Below are 26,009 nucleotides of genomic sequence, written 5' to 3'. Positions count from 1 at the left end.
CCCAACATTAGCCTCCTTTAGCTTAGCGGTGGGGACGTGAAGTCATGTGACCTTATATAGAGACTAATGTAGGGCTATAAAGGAACTACAGCACGGTCACATGACTTCACGTCACCACCGCTAAGCTAAAGGTGGCTAATGCTGGGCTATAAAGGAACTACAGCAGGGTCACATGACTTCACGTCACCACCGCTAAGCTAAAGGTGGCTAATGCTGGGCTATAAAGGAACTACAGCATGGTCACATGACTTCACGTCACCACCGCTAAGCTAAAGGCGGCTAATGTTGGGCGTGATGACGTGTAGTCTCATTTAGACACTCGTTAGCAACCTCTGTTTTGAATTCACCAGTGGAGTTTTTACTGACGTATCTTAATCTCTTCAGCTTGTGTTACCCACACGCCTTATTTCAGGCAGAAAGAGATTAGATGCTGACTCGTGTCTGGTTTTAGGACTCATTCCTTCTTGGCTCTATTCATTTTTTTTGCCACTCGAGCTCCTGGCTGCCATTTCCACAAACGCTATGCGTTGATGAAATCACGGCCCGCTCGTCTGCGTCTCCCATGATGCATTGCATGAGTCAACGAGCAGCCGACCTGCTTTGTGTCCGAACGTCTGGAGAAATGAAAAGCGGCACCGGTTCGATACCGGCCGCTGCTGATTGGATTAGAGGGAGAGCCATTACTCACTCTGCAGGAAGCAGATGAGGGTGATCCTGCATTCACACATCACATCAACATCACTTTTTGTTCATCCTTTAACCGTCATAGAGACTCTGACTACAGCTCGTCACTTTTTGCAGAGCGAGATGCGACACAACGCGACGTCTTAAACATTAAATACACATTTCTGATCAGTCGGGTTTTTGGTGCAGATTCCAATAAATGTCCTTTTTTTCTTTTCTTTCTGAGCTGTGACGGTGGCTGCTGAACCCAGAGACTCTGCTGAAGCGTTTTTACAGGAGTGTGTGTGTGTGTGTGTGTGTGTGTGTGTGTGTGTGTGTGTGTGTGTGTGTGTGTGTGTGTGTGTGTGTGTGTGTGTGTGTGTGTGTGTGTGTGTGTGTGTTCAGTGTGAAAGGATCCTCTATGTCCCTTTAGGCGGCGTCCACTTTAAGGCTTTGGGTTCGATGGTCTTGCTGTTTCCGCGCTTCGTCTCCCTCGCCTTCCAGTCGTCGATGAGGTCCTTCAAAGAGACAGGAAATTAAGAAATGTTTGAAAAATGTGCAGATCTTTTAGTAACTGGTAAAAAAAATTATAAAATAATTCTTCAATATGTGACGTTTTTGGAATTTATATATTTTTGAAAAGCGAAGTGATTATTTCCAAAATTCTGTTTTTTTCTAAAATGTACGTTTTTGGAAAAAGTTTGGATTTTTTTTTATAATTAGGTGTTCTTTTTTTTAATTAAGCTTTTTATTCGGAAATTACCTTTTTCTTAAAAATTGAATCTTTTTAAAAATTAACTTTTTTTATGAGTCTGTAACAAAAATTAACATTTCTTTAAAAAAAAGTGAGCTCATTTTTCCAAAATAAATAAAAAACTAAAAAGTAAATAATTCTGTCGTTCAAAGTCGCTGGTGTGTCTCCTACCTGTCTCTTTAACACCAGGTGTTTTCCCTTCCAGTATTTGAGCATCTGGAGAGACTGCAGAGTGCTGACGATATCCACCGGGTTCACCGCCGTCTCCTGACTGATCTCTGAGAGAACAGAGAGAACAGAGAGTCAGAGATGGAGACACACATCCTTTCCTCAAGTAGAAGTACAGATACTCTGTTTGAAAATACTCTGGTGAAAGTAGAAGTACTGACTAAACTTCTTTACTCAAGTCAAAGTAAAGAGGCTTTGAAATGTACTTCAGTAAAAAGTACCCTAACTAGCAGCTGTTTTAAAGAGTACCTGACCTCCCTTTATATTAATAGAACAATAATGTCATTGTTAGCTAATGAATGTTTCCATGGTGACCAACGGCAACATGACAACGTTTTCATTGGTCCCTCTTCTTTAGAGAAGACCAGGAAATGATGGATACACGGATCGTGTTCAAATCAATAGGCACGCAATGACTCTAAAGAATAATGATCACGCCACCAAACACACATTCAGACTAAAGGAACCAGCCTGTTTGGAAAATGAGAGAAGTAGAAAGTACAGGTATTTGGGTTCAACATGTAAGAAGTAGAAAGTACAGGTATTTGGGTTCAACATGTGAGAAGTAGAAAGTACAGGTATTTGTGTTCAACATGTAAGAAGTAGAAAGTACAGGTATTTGGGTTCAACATGTGAGAAGTAGAAAGTACAGGTATTTGGGTTCAACATGTGAGAAGTAGAAAGTACAGGTATTTGTGTTCAACATGTAAGAAGTAGAAAGTACAGGTATTTGTGTTCAACATGTAAGAAGTAGAAAGTACAGGTATTTGAGTTCAACATGTAAGAAGTAGAAAGTACAGGTATTTGAGTTCAACATGTAAGAAGTAGAAAGTACAGGTATTTGAGTTCAACATGTAAGAAGTAGAAAGTACAGGTATTTGGGTTCTACATGTAAGAAGTAGAAAGTACATGTATTTGTGTTCAACATGTAAGAAGTAGAAAGTACAGGTATTTGTGTTCAACATGTAAGAAGTAGAAAGTACAGGTATTTGAGTTCAACATGTAAGAAGTAGAAAGTACAGGTATTTGGGTTCTACATGTAAGAAGTAGAAAGTACATGTATTTGTGTTCAACATGTAAGAAGTAGAAAGTACAGGTATTTGTGTTCAACATGTAAGAAGTAGAAAGTACAGGTATTTGAGTTCAACATGTAAGAAGTAGAAAGTACATGTATTTGTGTTCAACATGTAAGAAGTAGAAAGTACAGGTATTTGGGTTCAACATGTAAGAAGTAGAAAGTACAGGTATTTGAGTTCAACATGTAAGAAGTAGAAAGTACATGTATTTGTGTTCAACATGTGAGAAGTAGAAAGTACAGGTATTTGTGTTCAACATGTAAGAAGTAGAAAGTACAGGTATTTGTGTTCAACATGTAAGAAGTAGAAAGTACAGGTATTTGTGTTCAACATGTAAGAAGTAGAAAGTACAGGTATTTGAGTTCAACATGTGAGAAGTAGAAAGTACAGGTATTTGAGTTCAACATGTAAGAAGTAGAAAGTACAGGTATTTGTGTTCAACATGTGAGAAGTAGAAAGTACAGGTATTTGTGTTCAACATGTAAGAAGTAGAAAGTACAGGTATTTGTGTTCAACATGTGAGAAGTAGAAAGTACAGGTATTTGTGTTCAACATGTAAGAAGTAGAAAGTACAGGTATTTGTGTTCAACATGTAAGAAGTAGAAAGTACAGGTATTTGTGTTCAACATGTAAGAAGTAGAAAGTCAAAAGTGGTCAGAAAAATAAGTAGTGGAGTGAAGTACTGATACCAGAAACATGTACTTCAGTACAGTAACAAAGTATTTGTACTCCACTGTTTCCCCCCTCTGTAAAGAGTAACATGAATCTGTGCACGTTACTGATTAAACACTAAAAACGTTGCCGAATCGTCACAGTATCACACAACTTAAAACACAACAATCAAGAGCATGGATATTCCCTTCACAGTTAGCTAACTGATTTAAATAACTGTAAAAACTCAAGTTAAAATGTTTGAAATATCGGTGTTAAAGAGTCTCTGCGAATCAGAAAGAATGGCACACTTAATGTCGTCTTCTCTTTGCACCTCGAGCTCTTTGATTTTATGTCAAACAAAATCATATTTCCGGCATATTTAGGACTTCCACGACACGTACAAGGCAGCAATGAATGGTTATTAATTGCTGCCTTGTTGTCTGTCCAATCGGCTGTTTAGGATGAAAAAAAGCGAGTTGACAAATAATCCAAAAATCATTTCAGAGGCAGTATTTTCACGAACAACTAGAGACTCAAACACAGTGTCTACGGCCATGCTAACAGCTTTTAATGGCTGTACGAAGACAACACAGTCCTTTGAGCCAAATACTGATAGCGTTATGCTAACATGCTAATATGCTAACAGTGACAACGATAAGTGCCTGAAAACAGCAGAGAGTCTCAACAAAAAGCAAAACGTGCCTTTAACCTGGTTTCATGTTTACTGTATTCACTGTCTGAGTAAAGAGTTAATATGTCCTGCACGAGGAGTCCCTAAAAAACACTGAGAAGTCGAGTCAACCTCACGCGTGGAGGATTAAAAAATCACAAGGAGATTTTTTGTGTCTTTTGCTTAAAATCCTTGTTGAAGCTCGGCTGTTTCTCTGCAGCTGAAACACCATGACACTGTTTCTGCAGAACGAGCACGGCGAGGCTCTTTATGGAAATAGTAAGTAATCAAAAGATCCTGATGTTTAATCATCTCTGCAGAGAAACACAGAATGGAGGGCAGATTCTGAATGAAGAAGAGTCTGCAGTGAGAGGATCTTTCTGCATTCAGAACAACTTTTAAACTCTGAGGGGAACAAAGTGTTACGACTGAAGTATTCAGTTTGTCTGAACGGTATCTAAAGATTTCTACTGATACCTCTTTCTATAGTCTGACACACTTGATTGAATCAGTCATTTGTTACATTCACAAAGGCAGAGACACACATGCCTGCATATATGAAAGAGCTTTATCAGTATGTAGTGTCTCTACTTTAAAGAGTTCTCTCCTGCTAATGTTCAGGTGTATATCAGTATGTAGTGTCTCTACTTTAAAGAGTCCTCTCCTGCTGATGTTCAGGTGTATATCAGTATGTAGTGTCTCTACTTTAAAGAGTCCTCTCCTGCTGATGTTCAGGTGTATCAGTATGTAGTGTCTCTACTTTAAAGAGTCCTCTCCTGCTGATGTTTAGGTGTATATCAGTATGTAGTGTCTCTACTTTAAAGAGTCCTCTCCTGCTGATGTTCAGGTGTATATCAGTATGTAGTGTCTCTACTTTAAAGAGTACTCTCCTGCTGATGTTCAGGTGTATATCAGTATGTAGTGTCTCTACTTTAAAGAGTCCTCTCCTGCTGATGTTCAGGTGTATATCAGTATGCAGTGTCTCTACTTTAAAGAGTCCTCTCCTGCTGATGTTCAGGTGTATATCAGTAGTGTCTCTACTTTAAAGAGTACTCTCCTGCTGATGTTCAGGTGTATATCAGTATGTAGTGTCTCTACTTTAAAGAGTCCTCTCCTGCTGATGTTCAGGTGTATATCAGTATGTAGTGTCTCTACTTTAAAGAGTACTCTCCTGCTGATGTTCAGGTGTATATCAGTATGTAGTGTCTCTACTTTAAAGAGTCCTCTCCTGCTGATGTTCAGGTGTATATCAGTATGCAGTGTCTCTACTTTAAAGAGTCCTCTCCTGCTGATGTTCAGGTGTATATCAGTAGTGTCTCTACTTTAAAGAGTCCTCTCCTGCTGATATTCAGGTGTATATCAGTGTGTAGTGTCTCTACTTTAAAGAGTCCTCTCCTGCTGATGTTCAGGTGTATATCAGTATGTAGTGTCTCTACTTTAAAGAGTCCTCTCCAGCTGATGTTCAGGTGTATATCAGTATGTAGTGTCTCTACTTTAAAGAGTCCTCTCCTGCTGATGTTCAGGTGTATATCAGTATGTAGTGTCTCTACTTTAAAGAGTCCTCTCCTGCTGATATTCAGGTGTATATCAGTATGTAGTGTCTCTACTTTAAAGAGTCCTCTCCTGCTGATGTTCAGGTGTATATCAGTATGTAGTGTCTCTACTTTAAAGAGTCCTCTCCTGCTGATGTTCAGGTATATCAGTATGTAGTGTCTCTACTTTAAAGAGTCCTCTCCTGCTGATGTTCAGGTGTATATCAGTATGTAGTGTCTCTATTTTAAAGAGTCCTCTCCTGCTGATGTTCAGGTGTATATCAGTATGTAGTGTCTCTACTTTAAAGAGTCCTCTCCTGCTGATGTTCAGGTGTATATCAGTATGTAGTGTCTCTACTTTAAAGAGTCCTCTCCTGCTGATGTTCAGGTGTATATCAGTATGTAGTGTCTCTACTTTAAAGAGTCCTCTCCTGCTGATGTTCAGGTGTATATCAGTATGTAGTGTCTCTACTTTAAAGAGTCCTCTCCTGCTGATGTTCAGGTGTATATCAGTATGTAGTGTCTCTACTTTAAAGAGTCCTCTCCTGCTGATGTTCAGGTGTATATCAGTATGTAGTGTCTCTACTTTAAAGAGTCCTCTCCTGCTGATGTTCAGGTGTATATCAGTATGTAGTGTCTCTACTTTAAAGAGTCCTCTCCTGCTGATGTTCAGGTGTATATCAGTATGTAGTGTCTCTACTTTAAAGAGTCCTCTCCTGCTGATGTTCAGGTGTATATCAGTATGTAGTGTCTCTACTTTAAAGAGTCCTCTCCTGCTGATGTTCAGGTGTATATCAGTATGTAGTGTCTCTACTTTAAAGAGTCCTCTCCTGCTGATGTTCAGGTGTATATCAGTATGTAGTGTCTCTACTTTAAAGAGTCCTCTCCAGCTGATGTTCAGGTGTATATCAGTATGTAGTGTCTCTACTTTAAAGAGTCCTCTCCAGCTGATGTTCAGGTGTATATCAGTATGTAGTGTCTCTACTTTAAAGAGTCCTCTCCAGCTGATGTTCAGGTGTATATCAGTATGTAGTGTCTCTACTTTAAAGAGTCCTCTCCTGCTGATGTTCAGGTGTATATCAGTATGTAGTGTCTCTACTTTAAAGAGTCCTGACCTTTGATGGAGATCTCTTTCCCCTGGAAGTCGTGCAGGTATCTCAGCAGAACTTCCTTCCAGTAGCTTCTATAGCTGATGAGTCCGAGGTCAGAGAGCGGTCTCTCAGGAGAGCCCACCTTCTCCTCCACCTTCGACAGCAGGTAGCCTGAAACACACACAAGATGTCGTCGTTAATTGGAACACTTATATTTTCTTACTGTAAATGTGTTACTGTTAAAAATACTCTGGTGAAAGTAGAAGTACTGACTAAACTTCTTTACTCAAGTGAAAGTAAAGAGGCTTTGAAATGTACTTCAGTAAAAAGTACCCATAACTAGCAGCTGTTTTAAAGAGTACCTGACCTCCCTTTATATTAATAGAACAATAATGTCATTGTTAGCTAATGAATGTTTCCATGGTGACCAACGGCAACATGACAACGTTTCCATTGGTCCCTCTTCTTTAGAGAAGACCAGGAAATGATGGATACACGGATCGTGTTCAAATCAATAGGCACGCAATGACTCTAAATAATAATGATCACGCCACCAAACACACATTCAGACTAAAGGAACCAGCCTGTTTGGAAAATGAGAGAAGTAGAAAGTACAGGTATTTGAGTTCAACATGTAAGAAGTAGAAAGTACAGGTATTTGAGTTCAACATGTAAGAAGTAGAAAGTACAGGTATTTGAGTTCAACATGTAAGAAGTAGAAAGTACAGGTATTTGAGTTCAACATGTAAGAAGTAGAAAGTACAGGTATTTGTGTTCAACATGTAAGAAGTAGAAAGTACAGGTATTTGAGTTCAACATGTAAGAAGTAGAAAGTACAGGTATTTGAGTTCAACATGTAAGAAGTAGAAAGTACAGGTATTTGAGTTCAACATGTAAGAAGTAGAAAGTACAGGTATTTGTGTTCAACATGTAAGAAGTAGAAAGTACAGGTATTTGTGTTCAACATGTAAGAAGTAGAAAGTACAGGTATTTGAGTTCAACATGTAAGAAGTAGAAAGTACAGGTATTTGAGTTCAACATGTAAGAAGTAGAAAGTACAGGTATTTGTGTTCAACATGTAAGAAATAGAAAGTACAGGTATTTGAGTTCAACATGTAAGAAGTAGAAAGTACAGGTATTTGAGTTCAACATGTAAGAAGTAGAAAGTACAGGTATTTGTGTTCAACATGTAAGAAGTAGAAAGTACAGGTATTTGTGTTCAACATGTAAGAAGTAGAAAGTACAGGTATTTGAGTTCAACATGTAAGAAGTAGAAAGTACAGGTATTTGGGTTTAAAGTGTAAGAAGTAGAAAGTACAGGTATTTGTGTTCAACATGTGAGAAGTAGAAAGTACAGGTATTTGAGTTTAAAGTGTAAGAAGTAGAAAGTACAGGTATTTGTGTTCAACATGTAAGAAGTAGAAAGTACAGGTATTTGAGTTCAACATGTAAGAAGTAGAAAGTACAGGTATTTGTGTTTAAAGTGTAAGAAGTAGAAAGTACAGGTATTTGTGTTTAAAGTGTAAGAAGTAGAAAGTACAGGTATTTGGGTTTAAAGTGTAAGAAGTAGAAAGTACAGGTATTTGTGTTCAACATGTAAGAAGTAGAAAGTACAGGTATTTGAGTTCAACATGTAAGAAGTAGAAAGTACAGGTATTTGTGTTCAACATGTAAGAAGTAGAAAGTACAGGTATTTGTGTTCAACATGTGAGAAGTAGAAAGTACAGGTATTTGAGTTCAACATGTAAGAATTAGAAAGTACAGGTATTTGAGTTCAACATGTAAGAAGTAGAAAGTACAGGTATTTGTGTTCAACATGTTAGAAGTAGAAAGTACAGGTATTTGAGTTCAACATGTGAGAAGTAGAAAGTACAGGTATTTGTGTTCAACATGTAAGAAGTAGAAAGTACAGGTATTTGGGTTTAAAGTGTAAGAAGTAGAAAGTACAGGTATTTGTGTTCAACATGTAAGAAGTAGAAAGTACAGGTATTTGGGTTTAAAGTGTAAGAAGTAGAAAGTACAGGTATTTGTGTTCAACATGTAAGAAGTAGAAAGTACAGGTATTTGAGTTCAACATGTAAGAAGTAGAAAGTACAGGTATTTGAGTTCAACATGTAAGAAGTAGAAAGTAGAGGTATTTGGGTTCAACATGTAAGAAGTAGAAAGTACAGGTATTTGTGTTCAACATGTAAGAAGTAGAAAGTACAGGTATTTGTGTTCAACATGTAAGAAGTAGAAAGTAGAGGTATTTGGGTTCAACATGTGAGAAGTAGAAAGTACAGGTATTTGAGTTCAACATGTAAGAAGTAGAAAGTACAGGTATTTGTGTTCAACATGTAAGAAGTAGAAAGTACAGGTATTTGAGTTCAACATGTAAGAAGTAGAAAGTACAGGTATTTGTGTTCAACATGTAAGAAGTAGAAAGTACAGGTATTTGTGTTCAACATGTTAGAAGTAGAAAGTACAGGTATTTGTGTTCAACATGTAAGAAGTAGAAAGTACAGGTATTTGAGTTCAACATGTAAGAAGTAGAAAGTACAGGTATTTGAGTTCAACATGTAAGAAGTAGAAAGTACAGGTATTTGAGTTCAACATGTAAGAAGTAGAAAGTACAGGTATTTGAGTTCAACATGTAAGAAGTAGAAAGTAATAAGTATTGGAGTAAAGTACTGATACCAGAAAGATGTACTTAAGTACAGTAACAAAGTATTTGTACTTCCTGCCTCTGATAACCAGTGTTTCCTTTATCTCTTCCCTTATCCCCTAAATGTCCTGCACTCTGTTCCTTTCTCACATTTTTTAATGCTATTTTATTTCAATTTGAGACCTTTATATTTTGGATTGTTCATTTCTAGTTCTTTTTATTTCTCTAATGTACAATTCCTTGTCTTTTTATAGTGCTGCAACGCAAACATTCACCGAATTGGGATCAATAAAGTAATTCTTAAGCATCGTCTTCTCCCTCTGAGGAAATGTAGATACGGAGAGAACAAAGTAGGAAATTAATGACTTTAATGAAAAAACAACAAGAGTGTGTGAGGGCCTCCTAAATCTGCACACACACACACACACACACACACACACACACACACACACACACACACACACACACACACACACACACACACACACACACACACACACACACACACACACACACACACACACACACACACACACACACACACACACACACACACACACACACACACACACACACACACACACACACACACACACACACACACACACACACACACACACACACACACACACACACACACACACACTCACTGAAGTCGATGAGCATCTTGCCGTAGCCCTGCCTCATGTACTGAGGCATGGTGAGGATACACGACACGTTGTAGTTCAGGAAGGAGTTCTTCTCCTGCAGAGAGGGAACACAAGAGATCAGCTGATTCTTAGGAGTTCATATCAGCTGAGGTGGAGGAAGTCCTCAAGTATGAATGCCAACACCTAACTGTCAAAATACATTCAACAGAAACTGGAAAGGCTGCCAATGATTTAAAGATTCAGATTCAAGACAAATGTGGAGTGGTCTATTATTTGTTTCCAGAGCTGTAAGAGCATATATTCCACAGAAAGAGTGTTCATTAAAAATAATAAACGTGTTCATTATTTAAAAAAAATGTTTTTAAAGAAATGTCTATTTATATATATTTTATTCTATTTATTTTGTATTAAAAAAAAATTTGGGGAGAAAATTTTTGGAATTTACGAAAATGTTATTTTTGGGGAAATATTTTACAATTTACGTATTTTTGAAAATGTAAGGTACTTTTCAGAAGCTAGGTCTTTTTGGAAAAATGTTGTGTTTCTTAAAGTAAGGTGAGATTTTGAGAATTATATCATTTTTGAAAAATAGTTTTTTTTGCAATCTTTTTTTAAATAAATGTGATTTTTTTAGAAAATGTTATGATTTTTTTTTTAAATCAAGCTTTTATATATTTTTTTAGGTCAAGTAAAATACCTTATTTCCTCTATCGTTATCTCTATAAATGACAAATATTGCAGTAAACACTAGGGGTGTTGAAAATAATCGTTTCCACGATGTGGACGTGGACGACTCGGCATCGATGCCGTGACGGAAGATAATCGATTATAGCGTAGTAACGTTGCTTCCTGATTTTCCGGCCGCGGCTTTACTATAACGTTTTTTTTTCTGTCACTTTAATATCAAATCGGTCGGTGACGCAGAGATCACACACACACAGCGACACCACACACGGAGCAGTCTGCTTTCTCCACCAACACAAGAGCACCAGTCCAGAGCCAACAGCAGACCCGCTCTGAATCACTCCGTGTCGCTGCGGCTCAGACGCACAGGGATTTATGTTTTTCAAAAATAATCGCGTTACAATCATCAAGTCAGGTTTTTGATGGATCTAATGAAGTCTTGGATTGCACAGTATGAATGTCCTCTAGTAATTTCCAGACGATATATACGTGTGTAAAGTTTGTGAAGGCAGGAGGAACAAAGCTTCCGCGATCACCGTCTCCTCTCCGTTCCTCCAAGCCCCGCCCCCTCCCTGAAAATAATGAGTGACAGGCTGATAGTAACCTGATAGAAACTTTATTATTCACTTAATCACTGATTGAGATATGATGAAGCTAACTTAACCTCACACATTCATGGGATTTATGTAACAGTGAGACAGAGAATGTAAGAGTGCGCCCACATGCAGTGTTTGTGTTTGTATATGCTGTAAATACTCCTGTTGTCTGCTGTGTTCAGACTCCAGTCCTGTGTGTGATGCCACATCCAGGACATTCAGGGTCCTTTCTTTAACAGAAGACTGTAGCTAGAAGCTGCAGCTAGACTGTAGGAGTATTAGTTTTTAGTTTTTGAGGATGGAACAACTTCACACACAGATAGGGAGGCTAGACCTATACAATTCATTTATTCTGGTTTATAAATTAATGTCAAGACATTTATGTTCTTGATTTCTGAAGCACTTTCTAAATAATACAAAGAGAGTTCATTATGTATTTACTGCATGTATGCATTGATGAAAAATAAGCCATGTGCAGTAATATAGAAAATGGAGGAGGCAACGCATTGGTATGAATCGTGATGCATCGGGATATCGAATTGAATCGAATCGAATGGTGAGACCAGTGAAGAGGCACAGCCCCAGTAAACACACGTAGTTAAAGGCCCGTCCAGTACAGTTCACTACAGAGAACGATATCTGTCTCTGTTGATGTTACACATGGAGTCACATTTCAGACTTGATCTGACCATCAAAGTGTTATGGTGTCGTACGTGCAGGGTCCTCTCACCTTGGAGAAGTACCCCACCAGGTGGCAGCCCGTCGAGTCGGACTCTGTCATGGCGTAGAACAGAAACGGCTCCACGTCGTAATAAAGAGTCTTGTGATCCAGGAAGAGCTTCGCCAGCAGACACAGGTTCTGACAGTAGATCTGGAACAAAACATTCGGAGTTCACGGGAAATAAAGTAGGATTTTATACATATCTTTATATATATTTGTATTCGAGGTTGTGGAAACGGTATTTCGATCTCTCCGTCTGTACACACAAACTGAAAGATTGACAGTAAAGTTGACTGACTTTGATTATTGTAACTGCAGCTAGTAACTCAATCCGTCACAAAGGATACACACAAGTAAAGTACCTCAAAGCTATTCTTAAGTGCAGTACTTGAGTGAAAGTGGTTACTTTCTAAAACTGCCTTTTGTAAACTTCTCTGGGTTTCTCCATAAACCCCCTCCAGCAGACACAACATAACAGATCACAGAGAGTGTGTGTGTGTGTGTGTGTGTGTGTGTGTGTGTGTGTGTGTGTGTGTGTGTGTGTGTGTGTGTGTGTGTGTGTGTGTGATTATATGCAGGGGGAAACCATTGATGTTAAACTGGTTTTAAAGAGGAAACACTACAGAACAAACTAGGATAAAGTGCAGGTTTTTACCGAACAAACATCAAACTAAAAGGACTTGAAGGTAGCATCACCTCTCCTTAACGCTCACACTGTCTCACACTGTCTCACACACACTGGCACACACACACACACACACACACACACACACACACACACACACACACACACACACACACACACACACACACACACACACACACACACACACACACACACACACACACACACACACACACACACACACACACACACACACACACACACACACACACACACACACACACACACACCCCTTTGAGTGTAAACAGAGATTCAGACTGGATTATTCTGACACTAAATTCAAATAAAATAAATGGTAGAACTAAAATAAATGTAAAAACTAAATAAATATTCATGAAGTCACGGCTCGCCAGTTTATTGAGATTTTTTTTAAGTAATTGTAGGTGCGAGTAGCATATTTTGGCCAAACAACTTTTACATTTCAGTTTGAAACTGTTCGACTCTCCCGTTATTCATGGGGCACTTTGTTTTCTGTTAACTATTTTCATGCCTAATATATTTAGTTTTGAAAAATTCAAATTTAACGATTTTCTGAAAATTAGGTCATGTTTGGAAACATAACGTCCCGTCCACACGGCTCCATCGCGTGCTTAAATGGATGGAGTGGGGGGGGGTCACTTTGAATGGGGTGACGTCACGCTTTGCAGAACTGCATTGTTCGCTTCGAAAGTTGAGAGAAGTTCAACTTTTCAAGCGTTGACGGAAACGCCAGCCAATCTAATCATATGCCAGCACAAGCTCTAGCCAATCAAACCGCGTGCTTGTGTGTCCGGGGCGGGAGATTCATGTGATTGGTTGTTGGTCGCGTGCCAGACACGCCCACCGGCAAGCATCACGTGTTCTTACAAAATGTTTGAAAATAATTGTGATTTTTTTTAAAGACAGTCTGGTAATAAAAAAGAAAGAGGTTTAATTCAGTTTTTTTTAAGGTGATTTTATATTTTATATTTTTGGAATATAAATTTTTGGGAATAATTATATTTCTCAAAAATGTGATTATTTCAAAATTAAATAAATATAGAGAAATAAGGTATTTTAAAACATTTTAAAATAAATTGAAAATGACTTTCTCGAAATGATGTTTTTGGAAATATGAAGTGTTTTTTAAAAACACGTTTTTCTTCTTAAGTCAAAAAAAATTGAATAACTTACATTTTTTTTTGGTGTTTTATGATTATCAGTTTTTTTTTTATTGGCTATTTTAACATACACTATATTACATACTGTATATATTTCGGGAGGGGATTTTTTTTTAAATAAGTAGTTTACAAAAAAAATGGATTTCTCAAATTTACACTTTGATAAATATTCCTGAGGTAAAACCACTAACGGTGTGTTTTCACCTTGTTCTTCTTCCCGTCCACCTCGAACACCGAGATGTTTCCCTTCCTGTAGATCTCGTCTCCTGGAGGATGCTTCCACACACACTTCGCCTGCGAGGAAACGAGACCACAGAGAGTAAAATCAGGTTAATTTATTCACTAGAGGAACATTTGTGTCAAATAAAGCTCATTTTATATAGAGAACTATATCAAGATGGAATAGGGCTGCTTCTATTGGATAGGATCACTTTGCATCAGATGTTTCATTTCTAGTATTGTTTATTTCTACTCTTTCATTTCTACTTATGTGCAATGCCTTGTTTTGTTTTTATGCTGCTGCAACGCAAACATTTCCCAATTTGGAATCATTAGCCGCGTTCACACCGGAGTACTTTTCCCGTTTAGTTCCGTTAGTACCCCTGATCTCGCGTTCACACCAAAAAGTGCCGGGAACTTTTACCCCATGTTTAGTGCCTGCTGAGAGGTGGTACCAACAAAGTACCAAAAAAGTACCAATTTCTGATTGGCTGGGCGAATTCCAAGCCACGCCCCCACTCCAGTACAGGCGTACGGACCTCGGCGCTTGCCGCAGTACTGTCGTACCAATAATGAAGTTCAAGAACGGCCTCTCGTGTATGATTGCTTAATTCACTACTACTTACATGTAATATCTAACTCCTTCAGCCTACTTTCAGCTATAAACCATTCAACTATGAACTTATTCAGCTACTTCAGGACATTGAGGCTATACATGTTGTTGTTTATGCCTTTTTTAAAACTTTTCTTTTAGATATTAACCCTCTTCACTATTTTTCCTACTGTTCCAGTTTAACATTTCACTTTCAAGTTTCAACAAAGTCACTGCAATGCATTTGAGCTGTAACTATTTGGATTCAAATCATTTCCCTTTCCTGCATGTCTCCACTAAGTTCAGCAACACACTGACTTGGTCTCTGTCGCTAAAAGCAGCTCCAGAGACCATTCAGCTAATCACAGATTCAGCTTTCTCTGCATGTTCAGCTCAATTCAGCAACACATGTTCACAGTTTACAGCATTCACACGCATTTCTGCAGGTCAGGCACTACTCCACTAAAGAATAGCTTTACACCAGGCTGTCAGGAGGCTGAACTCTATCTTTGACGAGGTTAAATCTACGTCAGTCAAATTAATCACAATTACATATTTTTTCCAGAGCCTCCAGCTGGTGTTTTAAATGTGGTCTTTTATTGGTTTTGACATGTAGGCTCAGAAGCATGACGCTCAGCCTGTCTTCAGTTTCAGAGTCTATCAAGTGATTCAGTCTCTCTCAGCAGAGTCTGCTTGCTCCAGGGTTACACTTCTGAGTATCCTGAGGCTGAGAGATAGCGAGGTTAGAGTTACACACTCAGATTTATACTCTGTCAACGTCCATTTTCTCTCCATCAGAGTCTTTAGTCTGACTCTCATGAAAACAAATCATCTCCACAGTCGAGAGAAACTTTAAAGAACAGCATAACTCTTTATATACTGTATACTTTAAAGTATACTGATATACACCTGAACGTCAGCAGGAGAGGACTCTTTAAAGTAGAGACACTACATACTGATATACACCTGAACATCAGCAGGAGAGGACTCTTTAAAGTAGAGACTCTACATACTGATATACACCTGAACGTCAGCAGGAGAGCACTCTTTAAAGTAGAGACACTACATACTGATATACATCTGAACATCAGCAGGAGAGCACTCTTTAAAGTAGAGACACTACATACTGATATACACCTGAACATCAGCAGGAGAGCACTCTTTAAAGTAGAGACACTACATACTGATATACATCTGAACATCAGCAGGAGAGGACTCTTTAAAAAAGAGACACTACATACTGATATACACCTGAACATCAGCAGGAGAGGACTCTTTAAAGTAGAGACACTACATACTGATATACACCTGAACATCAGCAGGAGAGAACTCTTTAAAAAAGAGACACTACATACTGATATACACCTGAACATCAGCAGGAGAGGACTCTTTAAAGTAGAGACACTACATACTGATATACACCTGAACATCAGCAGGAGAGGACTCTTTAAAGTAGAGACACTACATACTGATACACACCTGAACATCAGCAGGAGAGGACTCTTTAAAGTAGAGACACTACATACTGATATACACCTGAACATCAGCAGGAGAGGACTCTTTAAAGCAGAGACACTACATACTGATATACACCTGAACATCAGCAGGAGAGGACTCTTTAAAGTAGAGACACTACATACTGATATACACCTGAACATCAGCAGGAGAGGACTCTTTAAAGTAGAGACACTACACACTGATATACACCTGAACATCAGCAGGAGAGGACTCTTTAAAGTAGAGACACTACATACTGATATACACCTGAACATCAGCAGGAGAGGACTCTTTAAAGTAGAGACACTACATACTGATATACACCTGAACATCAGCAGGAGAGGACTCTTTAAAATAGAGACACTACATACTGATATACACCTGAACATCAGCAGGAGAGGACTCTTTAAAGTAGAGACACTACATACAGATATACACCTGAACATCAGCAGGAGAGGACTCTTTAAAGTAGAGACACTACATACTGATATACACCTGAACATCAGCAGGAGAGGACTCTTTAAAATAGAGACACTACATACTGATATACACCTGAACATCAGCAGGAGAGGACTCTTTAAAGTAGAGACACTACATACTGATATAAACCTGAACATCAGCAGGAGAGGACTCTTTAAAATAGAGACTCTACATACTGATATACACCTGAACATCAGCAGGAGAGGACTCTTTAAAGTAGAGACTCTACATACTGATATACACCTGAACATCAGCAGGAGAGGACTCTTTAAAGTAGAGACACTACATACTGATATACACCTGAACATCAGCAGGAGAGGACTCTTTAAAGTAGAGACACTACATACTGATATAAACCTGAACATCAGCAGGAGAGGACTCTTTAAAATAGAGACTCTACATACTGATATACACCTGAACATCAGCAGGAGAGGACTCTTTAAAGTGAGTAAAGAGCTGCCTCACCATGTGCCTGCGCAGAATGGTCTGGCTCTTCATGTATTTCAGGCAGAATTCACACATATAGAGTCTCCCTAGACGGGCGTATTCTTCCGGATACGGCGAATGGTACCAGGTGTCCAACTCATAGCGGCCGAAAACGATGGTCTTTATCATGTTGTTTCCCTCAGAAACCTGGCCACTCAGACGCAGCTTCTCCTGATGAAGAGGGAGGAGGAGGAAGAGAAGAGAGGATCCCAGTTATTCAGGGCAGAGGATCAGATGAACCAGAGATAAACCTCAGAGGAGGCAGCAAGCCACACAAAGATAAAGAATATCAGGATGGAGATGAGACCGAGGAACAGGTAGGGGAACGCTTTAGATCAAGATACGATTTAATGTAGGGTTCTTCATGTCTGGAAGGATCTCTAAGCTGTTCCCCGTGGCAAACATAATATAATATAATTTAACATAATATAATATAATTTAACATAATATAATTTAAAATAATATAATTTAAAATAATATAATTTAAAATACAATATAATTTAAAATAATTGAATTGAATTTAAAATAATGTAATATAATTTAATTAAAGATAATATAATATATTTAAAAATAATATAATAAAATATAATTTAAAATAATATAATAAAACATCATTTAATTTATTATAACATAACACAATATAATTTAAAATAATATAACATAATTTCATTTAAAATAATGTAATATAATTTAATATAATATAATTTAAAATAATATAATTTAAAATAATATAATATAATTTAACATAATGTAATATAATTTAATTAAAGATAATATAATATATTTAAAAATAAAATATAATTTAAAATAATATAATAAAACATCATTTAATTTATTATAACATAACACAATATAATTTAAAATAATATAACATAATTTCATTTAAAATAATGTAATATAATTAAATTAAAGATAATATAATATATTTAAAAATAATATAATAAAATATAATTTAAAATAATTAAATATAATTAAAAAATAATTAAATTAAAAATAATATACTATAATAAGATGATGTTAAAATATTGCAATGTTTGTGATTATTTGATTTGAATCATGTTATTTTAATGAAACTAGTAATTATTTATATGTTATATAAATGTTTACCGATATATAATTATCTTTATTTATTTAAAAATGGCTTTACTTTGTAGGGAGATAGAACGATTAAAATGCCTGACTGAAATATATTGATTGTTCTGAATGTATAGAATACGCCTGAGTGCACAAACAACGCCATTCAACCATAAAAAAGCTTTTATGTGTATCTGAAAGCTATATCATCTTATAAAACACATTTTCTATAATGTCATGTGTATATAACCGCCTAAAACACATCTCTGTGTTGGTTAGAGTAAATAACAACACCTTGGTATCAGAATGAGTCACAACAGAGAGAAGCAAACACAGAGTAACAGGAAGTGATCGTCCAAACTACCAAAAATATGTCAGACTCCTCCTGAGGCTGCAGAGGAGGCTGTGCTGACTGAAACAGAGAAGAAGAGGAGTGATGCAGGAAGGGGGGAGGACGCAAGGAGGTAAGGAGGTAAGGGGGCAAGGGAGCGAGGTGAGGATGAGTTTTCTTTCTTACAAGATCCTCCGATGCACGTGCCTGGGCTTTCCGGAACAATTCCAGATCGTATTCACTCGTGATGTTTTCCAGCAGCGGCTCACGACTCGAACCCAGACTCTGACGGTGGTCCTGCAGCAGGAGAGAGAACTCTTTAAAGAAGAGACACTACACACTGATATACACCTGAACATCATCAGGAGAGGACTCTTTAAAGTAGAGACACTACATACTGATATACACCTGAACATCAGCAGGAGAGGACTCTTTAAAGTAGAGACACTACATACTGATATACACCTGAACATCAGCAGGAGAGGACTCTTTAAAGTAGAGACACTACATACTGATATACACCAGAACATCAGCAGGAGAGGACTCTTTAAAGTAGAGACACTACATACTGATATACACCTGAACATCAGCAGGAGAGGACTCTTTAAAGTAGAGACACTACATACTGATATACACCTGAACATCAGCAGGAGAGGACTCTTTAAAGTAGAGACACTACATACTGATATACACCTGAACATCAGCAGGAGAGAGAACTCTTTAACGAAGAGACACTACACACTGATATACACCTGAACATCAGCAGGAGAGGACTCTTTAAAGTAGAGACACTACATACTGATATACACCTGAACATCATCAGGAGAGGACTCTTTAAAGTAGAGACACTACATACTGATATAAACCTGAACATCATCAGGAGAGGACTCTTTAAAGTAGAGACACTACATACTGATATACACCTGAACATCAGCAGGAGAGGACTCTTTAAAGTAGAGACACTACATACTGATATACACCTGAACATCAGCAGGAGAGGACTCTTTAAAGTAGAGACACTACACACTGATATACACCTGAACATCAGCAGGAGAGGACTCTTTAAAGTAGAGACACTACATACTGATATACACCTGAACATCAGCAGGAGAGGACTCTTTAAAGTAGAGACACTACATACTGATATACACCTGAACATCAGCAGGAGAGGACTCTTTAAAGTAGAGACACTACATACTGATATACACCTGAACATCAGCAGGAGAGAGAACTCTTTAACGAAGAGACACTACACACTGATATACACCTGAACATCAGCAGGAGAGGACTCTTTAAAGTAGAGACACTACATACTGATATACACCTGAACATCATCAGGAGAGGACTCTTTAAAGTAGAGACACTACATACTGATATAAACCTGAACATCATCAGGAGAGGACTCTTTAAAGTAGAGACACTACATACTGATATACACCTGAACATCAGCAGGAGAGGACTCTTTAAAGTAGAGACACTACATACTGATATACACCTGAACATCAGCAGGAGAGAGAACTCTTTAAAGAAGAGACACTACACACTGATATACACCTGAACATCAGCAGGAGAGGACTCTTTAAAGTAGAGACACTACATACTGATATACACCTGAACATCAGCAGGAGAGGACTCTTTAAAGTAGAGACACTACATACTGATATACACCTGAACATCAGCAGGAGAGGACTCTTTAAAGTAGAGACACTACATACTGATATACACCTGCACATCAGCAGGAGAGGACTCTTTAAAGTAGAGACACTACATACTGATATACACCTGAACATCAGCAGGAGAGGACTCTTTAAAGTAGAGACACTACATACTGATATACACCTGAACATCAGCAGGAGAGGACTCTTTAAAGTAGAGACACTACATACTGATATACACCTGAACATCAGCAGGAGAGGACTCTTTAAAGTAGAGACACTACATACTGATATACACCTGAACATCAGCAGGAGAGGACTCTTTAAAGTAGAGACACTACATACTGATATACACCTGAACATCAGCAGGAGAGGACTCTTTAAAGTAGAGACACTACATACTGATATACACCTGAACATCAGCAGGAGAGGACTCTTTAAAGTAGAGACACTACATACTGATATACACCTGAACATCAGCAGGAGAGGACTCTTTAAAGTAGAGACACTACATACTGATATACACCTGCACATCAGCAGGAGAGGACTCTTTAAAGTAGAGACACTACATACTGATATACACCTGAACATCAGCAGGAGAGGACTCTTTAAAGTAGAGACACTACATACTGATATACACCTGAACATCAGCAGGAGAGGACTCTTTAAAGTAGAGACACTACATACTGATATACACCTGAACATCAGCAGGAGAGGACTCTTTAAAGTAGAGACACTACATACTGATATACACCTGAACATCAGCAGGAGAGGACTCTTTAAAGTAGAGACACTACACACTGATATACACCTGAACATCAGCAGGAGAGGACTCTTTAAAGTAGAGACACTACATACTGATATACACCTGAACATCAGCAGGAGAGGACTCTTTAAAGTAGAGACAATACATACTGATATACACCTAAACATCAGCAGGAGAGGACTCTTTAAAGTAGAGACACTACACTGATCAATACACCTGAAAATCAGCAGGAGAGGACTCTTTAAAGTAGAGTCACTACATACTGATATACACCTGAACATCAGCAGGAGAGGACTCTTTAAAGTAGAGACACGACATTCTGATATACACCTGAACATCAGCAGGAGAGGACTCTTTAAAGTAGAGACACTACATACGGATATACACCTGAACATCAGCAGGAGAGGACTCTTTAAAGTAGAGACACTACATACTGATATACACCTGAACATCAGCAGGAGAGGACTCTTTAAAGTAGAGACACTACATACGGATATACACCTGAACATCAGCAGGAGAGGACTCTTTAAAGTAGAGACACTACATACGGATATACACCTGATCATCAGCAGGAGAGGACTCTTTAAAGTAGAGACACTACATACTGATATACACCTGAACATCAGCAGGAGAGGACTCTTTAAAGTAGAGACACTACATACGGATATACACCTGATCATCAGCAGGAGAGGACTCTTTAAAGTAGAGACACTACATACTGATATACACCTGAACATCAGCAGGAGAGGACTCTTTAAAGTAGAGACACTACATACTGATATACACCTGAACATCAGCAGGAGAGGACTCTTTAAAGTAGAGACACTACATACTGATATACACCTGAACATCAGCAGGAGAGGACTCTTTAAAGTAGAGACACTACATACTGATATACACCTGAAGATCAGCAGGAGAGGACTCTTTAAAGTAGAGACACTACATACTGATATACACCTGAACATCAGCTGGAGAGGACTCTTTAAAGTAGAGACACAAGATACTGATATACACCTGAACATCAGCAGGAGAGGACTCTTTAAAGTATATTTTCTGAAGCCACCTGAAGTCAGGACAGGGTGTCCGACACGAGACGATGATAACTTCATTGAACATTATGACACTGCTTGGTTGAATGCCTGATTCTGATTGGTCGATTAAGACATTTAACAGGTTGTTAATACTCGATAACACACTGTTGCTAAGCTAAGGAGGACAAAGGGACTATAAGCAGTCACATCAATGCAATCAATGTAACGTCGACTCACAGACCAAGAGAAGGAGAGAGTCCAGGGACTGTTCTACATTCACTTTGCTGTAACCCTTTAAACATCTGTATGTTCCTCCCTGTTACCCTTTACTTCCTCTCTTACCCCCTGCTTGTCCTTCTGCTCCTTATTGATGCTAGGGTTCCTCTTCCTCCTCAGCTCCGTCACTTTCTCTTTGTACCGCAGCTGACGGTCTGACGGAGCCTGAGGACACACAGGAGAAAAAACACAGAATTTGTTTTTATCTGAAATGAAAATGTTCGTCTCATTTGCATATTTTTTGAAATAACACATTCTTGTATTCAATGTACATGAGTTTGAAGAGGCTCTATGTGTTCCCTCTCCTGTCGTGTGTTCTATAGATTTAGTGCATGTAAATGGTCTGCAAAGGCTCAAATGTGGGTGTTGTCTCCCACACACTCCCCCTCCCCCGCTTGAAACGCCTCCATTGGACTCCTTTGTTTAATTCCGGAACATAGTGACATCACTTTGGAACACTGGCTCTCCGATTGGCTAATCATTATCATGCATTGTATTTCCAGAGCGCTTTTCTTGAAACTCAAAGACACTTAGAGAAAATTATAATCATAATAATAATAATAATAATAATAATAATAATAATAATAAAAACATCTAAAATATAAACAACACAACATTAATTACAGATTAAGGTGAGTTAGCTAGCGCTCCAACACATAGGTGATAGGCTAAAGGGGCGGGACATCTCTAAGCTGGTTGACCAATCACAACAGAGCCGTCCAGCTAACCGATCAGAGCAGCTCTGGTTTCAGACAGAGGGTGAAAAGAGGTGCTGCAACACAGGCAGTATGAGTTCTCTGTTTATTATCAACCAGTGTGCCTGTTATCTATGACTCAAACAACAACCACAACAACAACAACAACAACCTTTCATCACTCCGTTCACCTGAGGAATCACACTGGGACCTCTGACCTGAAGCCACACACACACACACACACACACACACACACACACACACACACACACACACACACACACACACACACACACACACACACACACACACACACACACACACACACACACACACACACACACACACACACACACACACACACACACACACACACACACACACACACACACACACACACACACACACACACACACACACACACACACACACACACACACACACACACACCTCGTGATGAAGTGAATCAGACAGGTGAGGAAGGGTCGCAGCCTTCACCTGAACCCGAGTTATTAGAGAGAATATTCTGGATGTTTTCTGCACTTCCTCACTTCCTGTTCCCTCGTCTCTAAGTATGTTCTTAATATGTTTTTTAACTCGGTCTATTGATTCTACTTTTTAAATCTCTGCTAAAGACTCACCTCTTTGCACTGGCTTTGAACACGAGTTGTTGAACAAAACATTTTGACATTTGTATGGATTTTTATACGTTTCTAGTTATTGTGCTTTTTAATTATTGTTTATTATTTTACTCCCATTGTGTTATTCCATATTGTGTTTGTTCCCTACGCAGCACTTTGGTCAACTGAGGCTGTTTTCCTGAAATAAGGTCCGTGGTTAACGAAAGCTGAAATGCATCACTGGTGGATTTAAAAACAGAGGTGGCTAACAAGAGTCTAAATGATACGCCCTGCACGGTTGTGTCATGCTTGTCTGATGCTGTTACGTGTGTGTGTGTTTGTGTGTGTGTGTGTGTGTGTGTGTGTGTGTGTGTGTGTGTGTGTGTGTGTGTGTGTGTGTGTGTGTGTGTGTGTGTGTGTGTGTGTGTGTGTGTGTGTGTGTGTTACCTGGCTTCTTGTGGAGTGTCTGTTCTCGTCCTGGCGATGCGACAGCGTCCTCTCTTCGGCCTGTTTGTCGCGCGTCGATGCCTTACCCTGAAAAAAACATCAACACGGTCTAACAAACCAACAACTCAGAATTCGCCCACACACACACACACACACACACACACACACACACACACACACACACACACACACACACACACACACACACACACACACACACACACACACACACACACACACACACACACACACACACACACACACACACACACACACACACACACACACACACACACACACACACACACACACACACACACACACACACACACACACACACACACACACACACACACACACACACACACACACACACAGCAGAATAACTGCAGTAACCACCTCGAGGCTTTGTGGCACGACCACTTCTTGTGAATGCAGTTCAATTGAGTATCGCTACTTCTACTTAAGTACAACAAGTACTTCTTCCACCTCTGCTTACGAGGGGGTTTGTTAAAAGGCAACATATTTCTACTCAAATGTTCTTGATGACAAAAAATCAAATCAAAGGAAAATCTAAATGTAATTTAAATATATATATAGATGAGTGTGTCTGTGTGTGTGTGTGTGTGTGTGTGTGTGTGTGTGTGTCTGTGTCTGTGTGTATGTGTATGTGTGTGTGTGTGTATGTGTATGTGTGTGTGTGTGTGTGTGTGTGTGTGTGTGTGTGTGTGTGTGTGTATGTGTGTATGTGTGTGTGTGTGTGTGTGTGTGTGTGTGTGTGTGTGTGTGTGTCTGTGTGTGTGTGTGTGTGTGTGTGTGTGTGTATATATATATATATGTGTGTGTGTGTGTGTGTGTGTGTGTGTGTGTGTGTGTGTGTGTGTGTGTGTGTGTGTGTGTGTGTGTGTCTGTGTGTGTGTGTGTGTGTGTGTGTGTGTGTGTGTGTGTGTGTGTGTGTGTGTGTGTGTGTGTGTGTGTGTGTGTGTCTGTGTGTGTGTGTGTGTGTGTGTGTGTACCTTGCACTCATCAGCTGACAGGTTGTGGTAGAGAGGACATCCTGAGATGGAGAAGTGTCTCTCGTGTCGCCCCGTCAGATGACCTGAAACAGGAAGGAACTCTAACATCACGAACACACACCTGCAGTGACTTCAGTGAAACATTTAAGGGTTGTTTCTGTTTTGAAATGCATCAATCTACAGAACAACATCACCAACTGTTTAGATATTTTGAATAAATAAGAACCAATTCAAGTTTCTTTTAATGGGAAAATGGCAGGAAATACTTTTGCCAGCCTAATAAATGTTGAGATATGCTGTTTCCGTTTCTCCTTGGGGTAATACATGAGTTCAAAACATAGAAAATACAAATGAAGGGACCTAAATCATGTATAAAAAGTAGTTTCAAGCTTTCTACAGATACAGATCAAGTGCAGTTATTAGGAAAGTTAATAATAATCATAAAGGAATAGAAAATAACAGAATGAATAAGGCTTATTAATTATAATACTTTCTGTTAGTCTGTGCAAAAACAAGCTGATTATACTTCCATGTTATACTTATAAGGACATTTAAATGGTACTAATTGAAGTTTCTTTGAATTGAAAATGGCAGAAAATACTTGTGTCAGCTGTTTAGATATGCTTTGGGTTTTAGATCGACTAAACCAAATATCCCCTTGAATGTTAACAAACCATGAATTGCTGAATTTGTCGTCCAGTGTTTCTGTGTTTCCTCACCCAGAGAGTTGCATCCGGGCGTCGGACACTTCATGTTGAAGTTGTAGCTCTCGTGGAAGCGCCGGCGTTTCGGCCTATGGGAGAGGTCGTGGGCGGCGGCCTCTTTGAGTGACAGCTCTTTGGCCAATCGCTCGTCCTCCTCCTGGGAAACCAGCAGGTCGTTGCTGTGGCTCGAAACCTCCAGATCCGACTCTGAGGAGGGGGCGTTTCCAGTGGGGGTGCGGGGGGGCGTCTCGTCCTGCTTCAGATCTGAACAGCCAATCAGGATAGAGAGAATCAGAGGGCATGATGGGTACAAACTGAAGCTATAGAGGTGCA

At 38.8% G+C, this 26,009-nt stretch overlaps 1 protein-coding gene across 1 annotated transcript in view; it reads right to left on the bottom strand.

The window, feature by feature from the left end:
• Nucleotides 1–26,007, bottom strand: part of LOC307014335 (histone acetyltransferase KAT7-like) — a gene marked incomplete at its 5' end in the record, with an annotated part of 28,361 nt that extends 2,354 nt beyond the window's left edge. Inside the window, 13 exons of the mRNA XM_079642210.1 lie at nt 52–1,181; nt 1,589–1,695; nt 6,693–6,839; nt 9,963–10,056; nt 11,973–12,113; nt 13,992–14,081; nt 17,041–17,232; nt 18,500–18,547; nt 18,653–18,763; nt 22,261–22,359; nt 23,957–24,043; nt 24,973–25,055; nt 25,692–26,007. Coding sequence (XP_079498336.1) covers nt 1,083–1,181; nt 1,589–1,695; nt 6,693–6,839; nt 9,963–10,056; nt 11,973–12,113; nt 13,992–14,081; nt 17,041–17,232; nt 18,500–18,547; nt 18,653–18,763; nt 22,261–22,359; nt 23,957–24,043; nt 24,973–25,055; nt 25,692–26,007 — 1,614 coding nt within the window. The remainder of the gene's footprint in view (nt 1–51; nt 1,182–1,588; nt 1,696–6,692; nt 6,840–9,962; nt 10,057–11,972; nt 12,114–13,991; nt 14,082–17,040; nt 17,233–18,499; nt 18,548–18,652; nt 18,764–22,260; nt 22,360–23,956; nt 24,044–24,972; nt 25,056–25,691) is intronic.
• Between the last annotated feature and the right edge of the window lie 2 nt (nt 26,008–26,009).

The sequence above is a fragment of the Notothenia rossii genome (assembly GCF_949606895.1).
Source record: "Notothenia rossii genome assembly, chromosome: 8".
Classification (NCBI taxonomy): Eukaryota; Metazoa; Chordata; class Actinopteri; order Perciformes; family Nototheniidae; genus Notothenia; species Notothenia rossii.
Note: the sequence above shows the minus strand (reverse complement) of the source record. Positions and strands in the feature narration are given on the sequence as shown.